At 42.2% G+C, this 19,307-nt stretch overlaps 1 protein-coding gene across 5 annotated transcripts in view; it reads left to right on the forward strand.

The window, feature by feature from the left end:
* appl2 (adaptor protein, phosphotyrosine interaction, PH domain and leucine zipper containing 2) overlaps positions 1–19,307 on the forward strand; it is a 137,603-nt gene that overhangs the window by 57,304 nt on the left and 60,992 nt on the right. For all 5 annotated transcript variants that reach the window (XM_072241685.1, XM_072241682.1, XM_072241681.1 and 2 more), the window contains 5 exons: positions 1,306–1,347; positions 7,875–7,933; positions 16,207–16,353; positions 16,788–16,870; positions 18,592–18,750. In XM_072241685.1, coding sequence (XP_072097786.1) covers positions 1,306–1,347; positions 7,875–7,933; positions 16,207–16,353; positions 16,788–16,870; positions 18,592–18,750 — 490 coding nt within the window. The remainder of the gene's footprint in view (positions 1–1,305; positions 1,348–7,874; positions 7,934–16,206; positions 16,354–16,787; positions 16,871–18,591; positions 18,751–19,307) is intronic.

The following is a 19,307-nucleotide window of genomic DNA, read 5'->3' on the forward strand; positions in this document are numbered from 1 at the left end:
TTTTCACGTCTTATATTTGTTAATTTGAATTATTGGACTTTTTGCACACACAAAATTGGGCTGAGGTTGTACTCTATTTTGTGTGTTATATGTGTTATGCAGTTTGATCAATGCCTTGTACATTAGTAAGTGAGACAGGGCAATGTAAAATACAGCAGAAATATAATGGGGAGTCTTCCAGGTGTGGTTATGATTTGAAATGCATTTCTTTATCACCTCGATTCAATTTCAAATGCCATTTCCTCTATAGAGTATTCATAGTAGGATACAGGATTTTAATTTGCCATAATCTTCGATTAGTTCAGAAATAACAATGAAATAAGTGTGCCCTGACCCTCCTGCATTCTGAAATGATATGAAATATAAAGGCCTGGTTTGCAAATGGAGTGTGGAATGCCTCTTTGTTCAAGTGTGCACATTTCTCACTAAATTGAAGCTGATGTAGATAGGTATATAATCTGTGATAATCTTTGATGGTGCTTGCATGATCTATCATTTAATCCCAGGGCCTTGCTTTGTTATAGACAGTGCTCCGTTTAGCAGCACCTGCAGCTTTAGTACCGCTGTGCACATTGAGCTGGTGTAGAACCCTCTAAGTACTGTATAGGGATGTTTTAGACTCACTCATGTGCTATCTGATCTGGAGGGAACTCTGAATTGCCAGCCCTGCACTATTTGGTTAATGTTCTAATTCATCTTGGTAGGTCTGTTCCCACACTTCAGTATGATGCATGGAGAAATCATCAGCTGTGCATTCTATGACAGTATGAAACCACATGCATTCCCAGTCTTTGATAAACCAAGCTAAATCACTCAGAGTAAATTTTTGGTTTAATAATTTAAAAGATACGATTGTCTCTTTTGTGTGTCTGTGAGGAGGAGTTATAATGCATAATACATCATGAAAGCTGTACTGACAGACTGAACTGAAATAAGTAGATAATTAACCACCCTGGATTAATTATCCTCTCCTGGTGTAAACTCACTCCTTTCTATTGCTGAATTCCTTCATTTCTAATGCTGATTGATCTATGAACAGCATTGTACTGGTGGAAAGTGAAAAGGTTAAACAATTATTTGGCAGTTCATCCTCTCACTTAATTTGCACTTGTAATAATTAATTTCCATTAATTTGTTAAGAAAGTTGTGTAAACAAGCATTTTATAAATGGCATTAAATCAGATGGACTTGGGCAGAATGCATTTGGACCAGACTGTAATGCTGATTATGATTTTATTTGGTTTATCTGTTTCTGACTTTTATTTTGTACCCTACATTGAGCATTTCTGTTTTTATTATTTGCAGAAGTAAGCACTTTAAAAGATTTGTTTCTACTTGCTAGTAATGGTATGTATATATATTTTTTTTCATTTCCCGTTTTAATTGTTTACCCTATTTTTGGGAACTGGTTCATTGCTCTAGAACATGACTGCAGACTGCATACCTTGCTTTAGTGACAAAGACTGTCATGTTGCAACGTATAGAACTTTCCAGTCCTTAAGGAGATGATTCTCATTCTGTCAGTTTCAGGCAGATTCTAAGTGCCATCTGTTTTTTGCTATTTCCCGCATCCACGTTGTCAAAGTTAGTTGAGGACTGCAAATCATTATATTCCATAAAGCTATCCCTGCAAATCCAATCCTTTTCGTGTAATGTGGAACTACATCTCTTCATAGAGTTTTAAATCTAATCTCTACAAGGAAGTGTAGAGATTAGATTTTTAAGCGATAGCTAATATACAGTCTTCAATTTCTGACAGCACAAAATGAGACCATTCAGCCCATCAGGTGCATGCCACTCCCTGCAAAAGAATCCCATCCACTATATCCCCATCTCTTTATTTCCCTATGCCCCTGCAACCCTGTCTTTTACATAGTCCATCAACTCATTTTTGCTATTAACCTATACCAAGGCGTGATTTACGGCAGTCAGTGAACTACTAGATAAACTTTTAGGATGTAGGAGGAAAGCAGAACACCAAAGTGGAACCTCCCACCGTAACAAGGAGAATGTGCAAATTCCAAGGAGACAGTGCACGAGGTTCTGGAACTTTCAGATAGCAGCATTAACTGCCGTGCCATTGTGATGTTTTAAATCTGCCATCTTTTGTGTGGACATCTAGGAAATGTGTTTATTGATCTCTGTGCACTTTAATGTTGTGCTGGCTATGGTCAGGGAGAGGACACCTCTTTTATGCGCAAATACAGATTGTTTGTGTGGGTTTAAACTAATTTCTCAGGGGGATGGGAACCAGTGCTGAAGATGAGGTAGCTGGTTTACAGAGACGTGAGTCTGCTAGCAAGGAAAGGCTGGTGATAGGGCAAAATTGCATTCAATGGGATGAGTTGCAATGTAAGAAGCGGACAAAATAAAAAAGGATGATGAATATAGGACTGAAGGTGTTATTATTTTTTTCTCTCTGCTAGATTATGTATCGCTTTGAACTGCTGCTGTTAAGTTAACAAATTTCACATCACATGCCGGTGATAATAAATCTGATTCTGATATTTGAATGCACACAGTATGGAATAAGGTAGATGAACTTGTAGCACAGTTAAAGATTGGCATGTATGGTGTTGTGGGCATCACTGAATTGTGGCTGAAAGAAGATTATAGCTCAGAGCTTATTGTCCAAGGTTACACATTGTATCAAGAGGACAGGCAGGTAGGCAGAGGGGGTGGCGTGGCTCTAAAAGGATGTTGGTCAAAAATGATATCAATCATTAGAACGAGGTGACATAGGGTCGAAAGGTGTTGAATCAATACGGGTAGAGGTAAGGAACTGCAAGACCCTGATGTTACAGAAGGACAGACAGATTAGGAGAATGGGCAAAGAAGTGGCAGATGGAATAATGTGTCAGGAAGTGTTTGGTCATGCACTTTGGTAGAACAAATAAAAGAGTAGAATATTTTCTAAATGGAGAGAAAATTCAAAAATCTGAGCAGTTTTGAGCCCCTTATCTAAGAAAGGATGTGCTGACATTGTCGAGGGTTCAAAAGAGCTTCACAAAAATGATTCAGGGATTGAAAGGCTTGTTTGATGGCTCTGGGCCTCTACTCATTGGAATTTAGAAGAATGGGAGGGAGGGAGATCTCATTGAAACCTATTGAATGTTGAAAGGCCTCGAAAGAGTGGATGCGGAGAGGATGTTAACTATAGTGGGGGGAGTCTAAGACTGGAAGTCACAACCTCAGAACAGAGAGACATCCTTTTAGAACAAAGATGAGGAGGAATTTTTTTAACCAGAGGGTAGTCAATCTGTGGAATTCATTGCCACAGGTGGCTGTGCAGTCCAAGTCATTGGTAACATTTACTAACAGGGTCACCACGTGCAATCCTGAGGTTCTTTTTCTGCAGGCATACTTAGCAAATCTATAGGACAGTAATTTTAAACAGGATCAATGGACAACAAGCTGCAAATGCAAATAAGTAGCAATGAATAATGAGCACGAAATAACAAGATAAGGAGTCCTTAAAGTGAGACCATCAGTTGTGGGTACACCAGAAGTAGAAAAAGTGTAGTTAATCCCCCTTCTGTTTAAGAGCCTGATGATTGAAGGGTAGTTTCTGTTTTTGAACCTGATGGTGTGAGTCCTGAGGCTCCTGTACCTTCTACCTGATGGCAGCAGTGAGAAAAGAACTTGACCTGGGTGGTGAGGATCTTAGACGATAGATGCTGCTTTTCTACGGCAATGTTTCGTGTAGATGTACATGTAGAGGGGCCACAGTTTGAGGATAAAGGGGAGCCTTTTAGGACCGAGATTAGGAAAAACTTCTTCACACAGAGAGTGGTGAATCTGTGGAATTCTCTGCCACAGGAAACAGTTGAGGCCAGTTCATTGGCTATATTTAAGAGGGAGTTAGATATGGCCCTTGTGGCTACGGGGGTCAGGGGGTATGGAGGGAAGGCTGGGGCGGGGTTCTGAGTTGGATGATCAGCCATGATCATAATAGATGGCGGTGCAGGCTCGAAGGGCCGAATGGCCTACTCCTGAACCTATTTTCTATGTTTCTATGTTTCTATGTAATTAAGCTAGAGGTCGATAGATTCTTGATTGTCAGGACATGAAAGGTTACAGGACAAAGGCAGGAGATTGAGGCTGAGAGGGAAAATGGATCAGCCATGACGAAATGGCAGGGCATGGGCCAAATGGCCTAATTCTTCTCCTATATTTTGACTTACTGACATGCACTGAGTTCCTGCTGTTTACTATTCAGCAAGCTGGAAGATTATTCTAACACTTACACTTTTTCCATATTTCTCTAACTCTGGTAGCCACTCCCTTCTGTTTTCCTCTCCTGCTCTTTGTGTTCCCTTATTCCTGTCTCTCCCTCAGTCTTTCTCTTCCATCATGCTCATGACCTGTCCATCACCTTCCTCTAGTTCCCCATCTCCTTCCCTTTATACCATGGTGTGTTGGCCTTCCCCATGAGATTCCTTTCCCCAACAATCACCTCTAGACTCTCACATAATACCCTTTTCTACCCTCCTGCCTCATCCCTCCCCCTTCTCCTGGTCTCACTGATCACTTGCTCGCTTCTGCTCCTCCGCTGCCCCCACCTTACTCTGGCCTTGGCCCCCTTCCTTTCCTGTCCTGAAACGTAGGCTCCTCAATGGATGCTGCCCTGGGGAGCTCCTCCAGCATTTTGTGTGTTGCTCAAGATTTCCAGTACCTGCAGAATCTCTTGTGTCTTCCACAAAGAAAACTAGGTACCATGAAAGATGTGAGAAAATGTTCTAAGTGCTTGGCAGAGATAAAGAATGGTGGATAGAGGAGCAAAGGAGGTAGTGGGATGATTTATCAGACAACAGCACAAGCACAGATCCATTTTTGAAAGCCCTTCCTGTTAGGTCATTAGTAACTGGGTGCTGATTGAAGCATTGGGGCTCTGATCGCTGAAGACACAGTACCTACTGCGGAAATAGATGGTGTTATGAGTCCAATTTGAGAGAAGAGTTGAGCTTGGAAGGAGTGCACATGGATTTCAGAGAAGAGAAGATGTATGTAAGAACTAACTGAAATTTTATGTGTGAGACACTTAGGAGCAGTAACTAGAAACTCTACAGAATTTCTTGAGTTGTAGTGTTTATGTTCCGAGTAAACATTGTCAGAGATTTTGATTTTCCACATGTAGACTGGGAAACCCATTCTGTAAAAGGGCTGGATGGTTTGGAGTTTGTAAAATGTGTGCAAGATAGTTTTTTGCAGCAATACATAGAGGAACCAACTAGAGAAGGGGCAGTGTTGGATCTCCCGTTAGGGAATGAAGTAGGTCAGGTGACGGAGGTATGTGTTGGGGAGCACTTCGGGTCCAGTGATCACAATGCCACTAGTTTCAGTATAATTATGGAGAAGGATAGGACTGGACCCAGGGTTGAGATTTTTGATTGGAGAAAGGCTAACTTTGAGGAGATGTGAAAGGATTTAGAAGAGTGGATTGGGACAATTTGTTTTATGGGAAGGATGTAATAGAGAAATGGAGGTCATTTAAAGGTGAAATTTTCAGGATACAGAATCTATCTTCCTGTTAGGTCGAAACGAAAGGTTAAAAGTTTGAGAGAGCCATGGTTTTCAAGGGATATTGGAAACTTGGTTCGGAAAAAGAGAGATATCTACAATAAATATAGGCAGCTTGGAGTAAATGAGGTGCTCGAGGAATATAAAGAATGTAAAAAGAATCTTAAGAAAGAAATTAGAAAAGCTAAAAGGTTGCTTTGGCAAGTAAGGTGAAAATAAATCCATAGGGTTTCTACAGTTATATTAATGGCAAAAGGATAGCGAGGGATAAAGTTAGTCCCTTAGAGAATCAGCGTGGATGGCTGTGTGCGGAGCCAAAAGAGATGGGGGAGATTTTGAACAATTTCTTTTCTTTGGTATTCACTAAGGTGAAGGACATTGAATTGCTTAAGGGAAGGGATACAAGTAGGGTAGTTACCGAAACTATGACAATTAAAGACGAGGAAGTACTGGCGCTTTTAAGGAATATGAAAGTGGATAAGTCTCCAGGTCCTGACAGGATATTCCCTAGGACATTGAGGGAAGTTAGTGTGGAAATAGCAAGGGCTCTGACAGAAATATTTCAAATGTCTTTAGAAACGGGGATGCTGCCGGAGGATTGGCATATTGCTCATGTTGTTACATTGTTTAAAAAGGGTTCTAAGAGTAAACCTAGCAATCATCAGCCTGTGAGTTTGATGTCAGTGGTGGGTAAATTGATGGAAAGTATTCTTAGAGATGTTATATATAATTATCTGGATAGACAGGGTCTGATTAGGAACAGTCAACATGGATTTGTGCGTGGAAAGTCATGTTTGACAAATCTTATTGAATTTTTTGAAGAGGTTACTAAGAAAGTTGACGAGGGTAAAGTGGTGGATATTGTCTATATGGACTTCAGTACAAGGTTCCACACGGAAGGTTAGTTAAGGTTCAATCGTTAGGTATTAACATTGAAGTAGTAAAATGGATTCAGCAGTGGCTGGATGGGAAACGCCAGAGAGTAGTGGTGGATAACTGTTTGTCAGATGGGAGGCTGGTGTCTAGTGGTGTGCCTCAGGGATCTGTACTGGGTCCAGTGTTATTTGTCATATACATTAATGATCTGGATGATGGGGTGGTAAATTGGATTAAGAAGTATGCAGATGATACTAAGATAGGTGGAGTTGTGGATAATGAAGTAGGTTTTCAAAGCTTGCGGAGAGATTTAGGCCAGTTAGAAGAGTGGGCTGAAAGATGGCAGATGGAGTTTAATGTTGATAAATGTGAGGTGCTACATTTGGCAGGACTAATCAAAATAGGACATACATGGTAAATGGTAGGGCATTGAAGAATGTGGATAGGGTGGTGAAGAAAGCTTTTGGTATGCTGGCCTTTATAAATCAGAGCATTGAGTATAGGAGTCACGATGTAATGTTGAAATTGTACGAGGCATTGGTAAGGCCAAATTTGGAGTATTGTATACAGTTCTGGTCACCGAATTATAGGAAGGATGTCAACAAAATAGAGAGCGTACAGAGAAGATTTACTAGAATAAGGTAAAATGATAACAGGATACAACAGCTACCGAAAAAGTGCAGTGCAGTCAGACAATAAGCTGCAAGATGATTAATGAGGTAGATTGTGAAGTAATAGCTCTAATTGCATTAAGGAGCTATTTACTTGTCTAAAATCAGTGGGGTAGAAGATGTCCTTGAGCTTGTTGGACGTGCTTTCAGGCTTTTGTATCTTCTGTTCAACGGGAGAGAGGAGAAAAGAGAATGTCTGTGATGCGTGGGCTCTTCGATTATGCTGGGCTGCTGGTACTGAGGCAGGAAGAAATATAGACAGAATCCATAGAGAGGCGACTGGTTTCCACGATGTGCTGATCTGTGTCCACAACTCTGCAAGTTTCTTATGGTCATGTGCAGTGCAGTGCCATACCAAGCTATTAGGCATCAAAACATTGTCACTGATAAAAGATAAAATTGCACATGCACTAGAGTTAATAACACACAGGCCGAGAGTGCTGGAGAATGGAGCAGATGAGTCTGTAGTTGCTGGGAGGACAGTCCAACAGCATTGAACATTTGACTACTAAAGGTACAATCCTGAACTGTTGAATCCAGTGCATTCTGACTCTTAACATACAACTGCCTTGTGTTTCTGGCTACTTTTAAGTTCTTAGCTGACTATTAATTTGAAGAATATTAAGTTTTCTATCTTCACATTGTATTAACACACACAAAATGCTGGAGGAACTCAGCAGGCCAGGCACCATCTATGGAAAAGAGTACAGTCAATGTTTCAGGCCAAAACCCTTCGGCAGGACATTGTATTAGTTGGTTTTAAATGATCCATACCCAAAATAACATGCTGGTATCTATTTTCTGTAGAACATGACATGGCAATGGCCAAGTACAGCAAGTTACCCAAAAGAAGAGAAAATGAAAAGGTAAAAGGGGAACTCGAATGTGTTAGATAAGACTTGGGCAGCTATGTCTTGACTGAGTACCTACTGGGGGCTGGAACTTGTAGTCCAACTTGCGTTACTGTTTCTACCCCCTCATTTTTACATACTTTTTAAGAGTGTTAGGCATTTTCAAAGTTCAAGTAAATTTGAAATCAAAGTACATATGTCACCATGATTATTTTGGATCTGTGCCTGTCGGTTCTTTGCATTTTTCTAATTCTTCTTCATATTTCACTATTCCACCTGATTACTGCTAGACTCCTGGTGAGCTTTGACACTGAACCAGGGGTGCTTGCCGCGATGTTCCCTGCTGTCCTTGAAGTCAGCTCCCTGCAGGGTCCTGTAGGGGTGGATGTTTGTTTCAGAAGAGAGAGAGCACAGGTGATTCAGAGACTGCTTCCACCACCTTTGAGCAAGAGAGTTCCAGAAGATGTGACCTTGTGAGGGAAAAATTACCCACCTCTCTCTTATAAATGGATAATCCCTTGTTTATAACAGTGACTTAGTTTGAGATTCTCTTACAAGAGAAAACAACTAAAACATCCTGAAAAGTCCCCCTGAGAATTTTGTTTGCTTCAATCAAGTCGCCTCTATCTTAGCCTGCAGCAGATGGGAGACTGGCCTCTCCTCGGAAGACAGCCTGCTCTTTCCAGGTGTCATTCTGGTGTGGAGTGGAGCTCAGTCTCCTGGCTCTGCAGTTGCTAATTACTCCCACTTACCACATAACATTTGGCCTGACAAGGTGCCAACAATCCCACACTTTATCTCTACTAGCCTGATAATAAAGGCATCTGGATTGTAGTCCTTATCAGAGACCCCTGGGTCAGTACGTATGCTCCTTTCTAGAGAAGCCTCCCACCATATTCTTACCCGTGGTGCCAGAGTGCAGCCTAATGTGTCTCCCTCTGACAAATGTCCCTCCGGCCTATTTTGTTCATCACTCATGGTACCCACATCTGGGCTGTTGTGGGAGTCAGTGGTAATGACAGCCTGGGATCCTCTGTCCTCCCCTTCCCTCCTGTCCCTCTGTCTGGTCCTTTTCCTAAATTCTCCTGCTCTGCTGCAGTGTGTGAGAAAACTGCAGGAAGCTGTAGATAGAAGACTCCCCCAGCTGTAGGGATGAAGCACTCCTCATGTTGAACACAGAGCGGGCAGCTCAGGAGCAGGTCCTCTGGCCCACCATACCTGTATTGACATTGATGCGGTTTACACTAATCCCACCTGCCTGTATCCCTCCCTCTACTCCCTTCTTGTTTAGGTATCTGTCTAAGTACTTCAACATTGCTGTTGTGACTGCTTCCACCAGCTCCCCTGGCAACACGTTCCAGGCACTCACCACTCTGCAAAATCTCCTGTGAACTTTCCCACTCAGATCCATGCTCTCTACCTGCAAAAAAACGATTATTATCTGCTGTATCTGTATCTGTACTTCTCATAATTTTATAAACTATCAAGTTGTCTCTCCACCAAGCTATCTAAGTTGTCCAACTTCTCCTTGTAGCTCGTATTTTTTAATCCAGGCAATGTCTGAGTGAACCTCTTTTGCACTCTCCATGAAGTCCCCAGTCTTTTTTTTTATAATTTTTTATACAGCCAGTTAACAGGTCCTTCCAGCCCAATTAGCCTACTCTGCCCAGTTACACACCTGCTAACCTGCTGGTCTTTGGAATGTCACGAGGAGAACATACAAACTCCTTACAGGATGGCAGCGGGAATTGAACCCGGGTTGCTAGCTCTGTAGTAGTATTATGCTAACCACTATGCTCCTGTGCTGCCCCTTTCTGTAATACAGTGAACAAAACTGCACAGAATACTCAATGCCGCCTAATCAAATTTTTCTGCAGTTGTGAATTGACTTACAGACTTTCACACTCAGTGCCCCAACCGTTGAAGACAAGTGTGGCATACTCCTCCTTTCCCACTTGTGTTGCTGCTTTCAAGGAGCAATAGACTTGAACCCCAAGATCCCTCTGTACATTGTTCGGAAGGGTCCTGTCCTTTATTTTTCTTTTACATTTGACCTCCCAAAGTGTAACGTCTTAAACTCCATATTAAACACCACTTGTCGCTTCTCTGCTCGCATTTCCACCTGGTTTCTATCCTACTGAATCCTTTGACAACCTATCTATAACCTTGCTATCTACAACTCCATCTTTGTGACATTTGCAAACTTACTAATCAGTCTATTTACATTTTCATCTGACTCATCTACATAAATTACTAAACCAGGCCTCAGCACTAATCCCTGCAGAACAGCCCTGGTCACAGACCTCTAGTCAGTATATCACCCTTACATAACTACCTTTTGCCCTCTACAGCCACACCAGTTTTGAATCCAATTTATCAAGATTCCTTGAATGGATCCCTTGTGTGTTGATCATCTGGACCAGCCTACCACGAAGAACCTTGTCAACTGGTTTAACTGAAGCCCCTCAACACAATATTCACTGCCCTACCCTCATGCACTGCCCATTTTAGTCAACTCCTCAAGTTTGTAAGACATGCCCTCCCCCGCACAAAGCCTTGCTGACCATTACTAATGAGTTCATGCTTTTCCAGCTATGAGTAACTCCTGTCCATAAGAATATTCTCCAATAATTTCTCTACCGTTGACTTATTTGTTCTTTTTGCTCCTCTTAAAAAGAGGAACAACATTGGCCAATGTAACCTTGCTCATTGCCAGAGGATACAATTATCTCTGTCAAGGTGCAACCATCTCCTCTCTTGCTTCTCTTAATAACCTGGACAGGTTCCATCAGGCTCTGGGGACCGCTGTTTTAGTGGTCTTCAAAAGGCCCAATACTACCACCACCTTGATATCAACATGCCCTTGAATATCAAAAATAATCCTTCTGATCTTACTGTCTTTCTGCACTCATTTAGTACCTTGCCCACTTCCTCTGGCTCCTGATATAAGTTCCCTCCTTTATCTTTGAGTAGTACTGCCCTCTCCCTAGCTACCTTCTTGTTTTTAATCTATGTATAAATTGCCTTTAATCCTGCTCATCATGGACATTTCAAGGACTCCTTTTGTCTTCCTGATGTCTTAAGGTCTTTCCTGCCACCTTTTTATTTCCTCAAAGTCCCTATCCAATTTCAGTTTCCCAGATCTTACAAATGCTTCTGTTTTACTTTTGACTAAATTTATAACACAAGACAATAAGACCATTAGGCATAGGAACAGAACTAGGCCACTTGGCCCATCAAGTCTGCTCCACCATTCCATCCTACCCCCGTGAAACACCTTTGGTCACCAGCAGCCAACCAGAAAAGAGCCCCTTTATTCCGACTCTTTGCTTCCTGCCAGTCAGCCAATCTTTTATCCATGCTAGATTCTTTCCTGTAATACCATGGGCTCTTATCTTGTTAAGCAGCCTCATGTGTGACACCTTGTCAGAGGTCTTCTGAAAATTCAAGTACACAACACCCTCTGTCTATTCTGCCTGTTATTTCTCGAAGAATTCCAACAGATTTGTCAGGCAAGTTTTCTTCTTAAGGAAACCATGCTGATCATGACCTACTTTATCACGTGCTTCCAAGTACCTTGAAACCTCATCCTTAATAATGGACTTCAACATCTTCCTAACCACTGAAGTCAGGCTAGTTGGCCTATAATTTCCTTTATCCCTTCTTAAAAAGTGGAATGACATCTGCAATTTTCTAGTCCTCCAGAAGCATTTCAGAATCTAGTGACTCTTGAAAGATCATTACTAATGCCTCCACAATCTCTTCAACTACTTCCTTCAGACCCTGGGGTGAAATCCATCTGGTCCAGGTGACTTGTCTACCCTCAGACCTTTCAGCTTCCCAAGCACCTTCTTAGTAAAAGCAACTGCACTCACTTCTGTCGCCTGACACTCTTGAATTTCTGGCATACTGCTAGTGTCTTTTTCGCAGTGAAAACTGACGCAACATACTTATTTGGCTGCCATGTCTTTGTTCCCCGTTACTCTCTCTCCAGCGTTACTTCAGGGGTCCAATATTCACTGTTGGCTTTCTTTTTACTCTTTATATCTCTGAAAAAACTTTTAGTATTTTCTGATATTATTGGCCATCTTACCTTAATATTTCATTGTTTCTCTCCTTTTGGGTTTTTTAGTTGTTCTGTTGGATTTTAAAAGCTTCCCAATCCTCTGATTTCCTACTAACTTTTGCTACATTATGTGCTCTCTCTTTTGCTTTTATGCTGTCATTCACTTTCCTTGTCAGCCACAATTGCCACAGCCTCCCTTTAGAATTCTTCTTCATCTTTGGAATGTATTTGGACATCAAAGGATATGCCAAGAAGGAAGCTGTATGGGGTTGAGTGGGATCCGGGATCAGCCATGATTGAATAGCGGAGCAGACTCGATGGGCTGAATAGCCTAATTCTGCTCCTGTGTCTTATGGTCTTATTTATCCTGCACTTTCTGAATTGCCCCCAGAAACTCCAGCCATTGCTGTTCTGCCGCCATCCCTAATAGTGTCCCCTTCAGTGAACTTTGTCCAGCTGCTCTCTCAAGCCTCTGAGGTTCCCTTTAGTGAAACCCCACTGTAATACTAATACATCTCACTTTATCTTCTTCACCCCAAACTGCAGGGTGAATTCTGTCATATCATGATCACTGGTTCCAAAGGTTTTCTTTACCTTAATCAAATCCAGTTCATTACTTAACATCCAATCCAGATTTGCCTTTACCCTAGTGGGAACCACAGGCTGCTCTAAGCCATTTCATAAGCATTCTACAAATTCTCTTCTCTTGGGAGCAAGCACCAACCTGATTTTCCCAAACTACCTGCATACCTCCATGATAATTGTAACTTTGCCCTTTTTACATGCCTTTTCTCTTTCCTGTTGAACTTTATATCCCACATCCTGACTGCTGTTCGGGCCCTGTATATAACCTTCATTAGGGTCTTTTTACCCTACCCACAAGGAAGCTACATAATCTGATCCTATCTCATCTCCTTTCTAAAGATTTGATATTATTTTTTACCCCATCCCCTCTGCCTACCTGCCTGTCCTTTCGATACATCTTTGGATGTTTAGCTCCCAAATGTGATCTTCTTTCAGCCACTACTCAGTGATGCCCATAATGTCATACCTGCCAATTTCTAACTGTGCTACAAGACCATCTACCTTATTCAGTATACTAGTGCATTCAAATAAAACACCTTCAGACTTGTATTCATCACCGTTTGTTACACATCAACTCATCCCACTGACTGCAATGTTGCCCTATCATCTGCCTGTCCTTCTTCATAGTCTTATTACACACTGCATTAACTGATACACCAATTGCCCTGTCATGTCAGTTCCCACCCACCTGCCAAATTAGTTTAAACCCTCCCAACACCTCTATCAAACCTGCCCTCAAGGATATTGGTCCTCCTCGGCTTCAGGTAACCCTTTCTTTTTTTACAGGTCATACCTTCCCAAGAAGAGATCCCAATGATCCGGAAATCTGAACCCTGCTCTCTGCATCCAGTTCCTCAGCCACTCATTCATCCTATTCCTCTCCTGACTAACGCATGGCACTGAGAGTGATAGAGATTGCTACCTTGGAGGTCCTGCTCTTCAGCCTCTTCTGTCTACCTATGTCATTGGTGTCAATATGCACATGACTTCTGGATGCTCACCTTCTCTTTCGCAGCCACAGAACCTGCTGTCTGCTCCCCTAACTATTAAGTTTCCTATCACTATTGCTCTGCCTGACATTACCCTTCTCTGCTGAGCCTCAGAGCTGGTAACAGTGCCACTGGCTTCTGATGTTGTACCCTGATAGCTCTCATCATCCCAGATTCCCAGTCCTCGTCATCCTTGTCTTTTTTTTCATGGGAATGTGTTGGTCCTGGAATTTGATCAGCTGGGTTTTAAACTACTCCCACATGTCAGACGTGTACCTGCCCAATAGCAGCCACTCCCAGTCTACTCTGTCTTGTTTCCTGCCTAATGCTGATGTAATTAACCTTGCCCCAATTAAGCACTTTCCCCCAAGGTCCAGTCTTATTCTTCTCTCTTAACTATCTGTTAACTATTACGTATTAACTATTACATGGTAATGATGTAAAATATTGTATACTAAACCAGTGGCTGCTGCTGGTGACCCCCATGGATTTGCTATATTTGTATGATGTGCCCTCAGCTCCAATAATGATTGTTCCAAAGTCGAAGATATGTGTTCAATCCTTTATCAGCAATTAGCAAACATACAATCTTGAAGTGATAAAACTTAAGCATACAAAGTTAAGTGAAATTGAGTGATCAACAAAAGGTGTGACCTCTGTCGATCCCTAGCTGCAAATTGCCCTGAGCAAAGCACGAATATGTAATTTAATTTTGTATGGTTTTTGCTGCCCTCACTTGTAACTAATTAGCATAATAGACATCATAAACAGGCAACACAGAATACAGTGGAAATAGAGGACAGGTGCATGGCTCCTACAAATTCAATACAAAGAGGATGTTCTGGGTACTGTGACACATCTTTCACGAGCTTTCACAAGTCATCATGTACTTTCACAAATACCCTGCTGGTGTGCAGTTTCCTTTGACAACCTTCCTCACACAGAAAGGGAGCTCAGCTTGACACTGACTATAGTGCTATACTGGTAGCATTATAAGTGGCAAAGACAGGATGCGTGCACTCTCTTTTTCCCCAGGGTTCAGGAACCAAGGTGTTCACGGTGTTGAGGCAAATTAAGGTGAACAAATCCCCAGGTCTCGATGAGGTGTTCCCTCGGACCCTGTGGGAGGCAAGTGCAGAAGTTGCAGGGGTCTGAGCAGAGATACTTAAATCATCCTTAGTGACAGGTGAGGTACTGCAGGATTGGAGGATAGCCAATGTTGTTGCGCTGTTTAAGAAAGGCCCTCAGGATGGAGATCCTGACATCAGTAGTGGGAAAATCATTGGAAGGTATATATGAGTGTTTGGATGGACAGGGGCTCATTAGGGATGGTCAGGATAGCTTCGTGCATGGTAGATCATGTCTAACCAATCTTCTAGAATTTTCCGAGGAAGTTACCAGGAAAGTTGATGAAGGCAAGGCATTGGATGTGTCTATGTGTACTTCAGTGAAACATTTGACAAGGATGGGAAGTTGGTCAAGAAAGTTCAGTCGCTTGGCATTCAAATTTGCCAATGACACCGAGATTGTGAGGTTGTGAGAGACTACAACTAGAGGTCACTGGTAAGGGTGAAAGGTGAAATTTTAAGGAGAACACAAGGGGGGGTGGGACTTCTTCACCCAGAGGATGCTGAGAGTGTGGAATGAGCTGGCAGTGCAAATGGTAGATGCGATTTCAATTTCGGACCCCAAGTTTGGATAGATACATGGATTGGAGGATATGGAGGGCCATGGTCCAGGTGCAGGTCAATGGGACTCGGCAGTTTAAATAGTTCGGTACAGACTAGATGGGCTGAAGGGTCTTTTTCTGTGCTGCGACTCTTACGACTAGAGGATACAGATGTAAGGTGAGGGGAGAGATTTAATAGGAACCTGAGGGGTAACGCTTTCACCCAATGGGTGCTGAGTGTATGAAGTGAACTGTCAGAGGAAATAGTTAAGACAGATGTCAGTAAAGCTGGGCCAAATATGGACAAATGGGACGGGCTTAGACAACAACCTTGGACCATTTGGGATGAAGGGCTTGTTTCTGTGCTGTATGACTCTGTCAGTCTAACCCACTTGATAATAGTAGTGATGAGAAATTCCATTAAAGTTAATAAAAACATAAACTCTGTATTAGATAGTAAAGTAAACAGAACTAACCCTTAATAAACAACAAGAGAAAATCTGCAGATGTTGGAAATCCGAGCAACACACACATGATGCTGGAGGAACTCAGCGGACCAGGCAGCATCTATTGAAAAAAGTACAGACAACGTCGACTGTTTTACTCTTTTCCATAGATGCTGCCTGGTCTGCTGAGTTCCTCCAGCATTTTGTGTGTAAAACCCTTAGCTGTTGATTTCTATAGATAATCCACTATTGTTTCTTAAGTATGTGTATGTCAAATTTAAAAAAACAGTGTCTATAGATATTGTTAATTGGTTTAAATGACGTATCTTCTCATATTTTCTTGCAACTTTATGTTGTTTTAAGTTTAAAAGGCAATTTCTGCAGTACAGGAAGGGCACAAGGGGGCAGTCATACCCTTCTCACACACAGGAAGCATCCATATGTACTCTGTAGGTTAGCCTTGCAGTTGTTGTGCCGTGTTTTACCTGTGTCTAGTTGCAGAGGATGTAACTGCTGCTCCGGCTGTTCTTCAGTTGAAGGCGGAGGTGGTAACTGAAGTAGTTGCGGCAAGGCGAAAACAGCACCATTATTCCCTGCAGTATTACTGTGCCTTAAACGCACTGCAACACAGGAAACGCGTGGCCATGCTGGATCCATTACTGGGCTTCACTCAGAGTCAGGTGAGTCAGCTGCTTTCCTATATCATGGTCTCGGCAGACCACAGTACATATTCCTACCAGATTCTGATTAAGTCTTCTGAATTTAATGTGAAATCGTTTTTCAAATATTAGATGCAAGAGATTCTGCAGGTATTAGAAATCTGGAGCAACGTGCACAAAATGCTGGAGGAACTCAGCAGGTCATTCAGCATCAGTGGAGGGGAATAAACAATCGACATTTCACGCCAAAATTCCGATGAAGGGTGTCAGCACCCACCCCCCCCCCCCCGCCCTCTGCAGCTCTCTGCTGCACTCTGATTTTCAAATAAGAACAATGACAGAATTTGACAAGTCCATTCTTAGTTGTGGAGGTCTGGGGGCAGTGAAGTGTCAGCTCTGACTCCTCACACAAATCAAGTGTGTGAAAATTCATTTCAGTCTTCTGTGTTTTTCAGATCAACTTTTTCAAGATGGGAGTGGAGATGTTTTCGAAGAAGTTGGATGAATTTTTGTCTTCTGTTGCAAACATGGTTCAAAGGTTAACATTTTTTTCTAGTCTCTGTGTTTAATTGATTTTACACTCCATGTCTCTGTGTTTTATTTGTTTGTAGTGGGTTTACAGTTTTGAAGGCAGAGATTCTCAGCAAATAGAATCTTAGAAGGAGGCCTGTACTATTCCCTTCGTTCTGTCCCTCACCCCATAATTTCCTCTTTCTTCCTCAGAACCAGGTTTTATCACTGACATATGTCATGACATTTGTTGTTTCGGAGCAGCATTTGTGGTGGGAGTTTGTTATTCTACAAGTTAGTCTCTTCAAATACATGTCAAATTGCATTTTGAGAATTTCTCTGTAACCTGATCTCCGTTTCTTCAGATAACATCACCCATATCGGAATGTAGGACCTTCAGGCCTTTCAATTGTACTGAACCAATTGAAACAATGACACCCCTAATTCGTCTAATCCTCTTCCTCGTGCATTGATCGTATCCCTCTATCTCTGCACATTCATGTACTAAGAGTCTCTTAAACGCTGCTCTGCTATCTGCCTCCACGTCATCCCTAGCAACAAATTCCACCACATGGGCGGGGGGGTGGGTGCCACGGTAACGTTGCAGTTAGTGTGAAACTGTTACTGCTCAAAGCGTCAAAGTTTGGAGTTCAATTCCAAAACCGTCTGCAAGAAGTTTGTACGTCCTTCCTGTGAGTGTGTATTTCCTCAGGGTGTTCTGGTTTCCTCCCACATTCCAAAAGACCTACTGGATAAATGGTCATTGTAAATTGTCCTGTGATTAGGCTAGGGTTAAATCACCGGGTTGCTGGGCTGGAGAGGCTTATCTCTAGATAAAAATAAAAATAAAATTCCAACCAGCCACCATTCTCTGCCCTATAAATCTTCTCTCAACCTCTGCCACTCTAGGGAAAACTGCCAGCATCTCCTTGTAGCGCACAGCACTTTGTTTTCTGCCCTGATACTATTTTCACAGACCTCTGCACTCTTTCCATAACCTGATACTCTTCTTAAGTATCATGTACTGTTCTAACTGGGACAAGCCAGTGGTTAATTGATAGACGAGTTTATCACAATCCATAAGATATAGGAGCAGAATTAGGCCATTTGGCTCATTGAGTCTGCTCCACCATTTCATTGTGGCTGATTCATTTTCCCTCTCAGCCCCAGTCCTGTTTTCTCCCCGTATCCCTTCATGCCCTAACCAATTTATCAACCTCTGCCATAAATACACATAAAGACTTGGCTTCCACAGCTGCTTTTGGCAATGAATCCACAGATTCACCACTCTCTGGCTAAAGAGATTCCTCCCATTTCTGTTCTAAAAGGACAGCCTTCTATTCTGAGGCTGTGTCCTTGTCACATACAGTTTACCAAGGTACAGTGAAAATCATACCATTCATACAGATCGTTTCATTTCAGCACTGCATTGAAGTAGAGCAAGGTAAAACAAATACAGAATGAAGTGTAGCAGTAACAGTGCTGGTGGACAGTAAGGTAAATTGTGAGGCCAAATGTCCAACACCCTCGGGAATAGGATAGAAGCTGTCCTTGAGCTAGGTGGTATGTGCTTTTCTATCTTCTGCTTTGGGGACGAGAAAAATGTCAGGTAGGGAGAATGTTAGCTATGCTGTGAATCTGTTCAATACGAGAGAACGATAGTTCATTTACTGATATGAAATCAATAGTCACAGTCAGATACCTCAAGGGATGTTTTACTAAATGGCATGTTTTCCGTTCCCATTACAGTATCCAAGGGCAACTAGACACCGAGGCTGAAGCAATGCGACTGACCCAGCAAGAACTGCTGCTGGCTAGTGAGAACACCTACATGCCTGACAACACCGCTACATCCAATAAAGCCAACAGGAATCTTCTTCAAAAGGCTGGATATCTGAATATCCGAAAGTACAGCCATCGCATTTTTATTGTGCAAAATTGATTGATTTGCTCAGATGATTGTGTTTGTATCTGTGGTCAGCTCAGCTGCCTGATGGTTTATGATTTTCCTGTAGGAGGATGAAGTCTGAGATACTGAAAAGCAGGGAGAGATGGGTGGAACTATCCTGGAACTGATCCATTCTCGCTAACAATAAACAAACCATTCCATGGGAGCTGAAGACAACCTGATCGGTCTTGTCTCTGAATGACAGGCGTTTCTTCTTGTTGCTATGGTTACTGGGTACACTGGTGCCATGTTAGACAGCTGGAAGTAGTGCTGAACAGTGAGCTGAGGCTAATCTGTGAGTTTGGATGTGCAAAGGGATGTTAAAGACCAGCGCCAGTGTACTACAGAGAGAAGTGAGGGAGGGGCTGTATGGCAGCTACAAGTTGAGCTTCTCTGTCAGAGTTCCTCAAGTCCAATTTTTATGGAGCAGTGTTAAGTGTGAGGCCTGAATATTGCAATATACAAGAATATGCCTTTATATGTCATGATGAAAGGACTTGTCCAGAAATGTTGACTC

Source organism: Mobula birostris, chromosome 23, assembly GCF_030028105.1.
Source record: "Mobula birostris isolate sMobBir1 chromosome 23, sMobBir1.hap1, whole genome shotgun sequence".
In the NCBI taxonomy this organism is placed as follows: Eukaryota; Metazoa; Chordata; class Chondrichthyes; order Myliobatiformes; family Myliobatidae; genus Mobula; species Mobula birostris.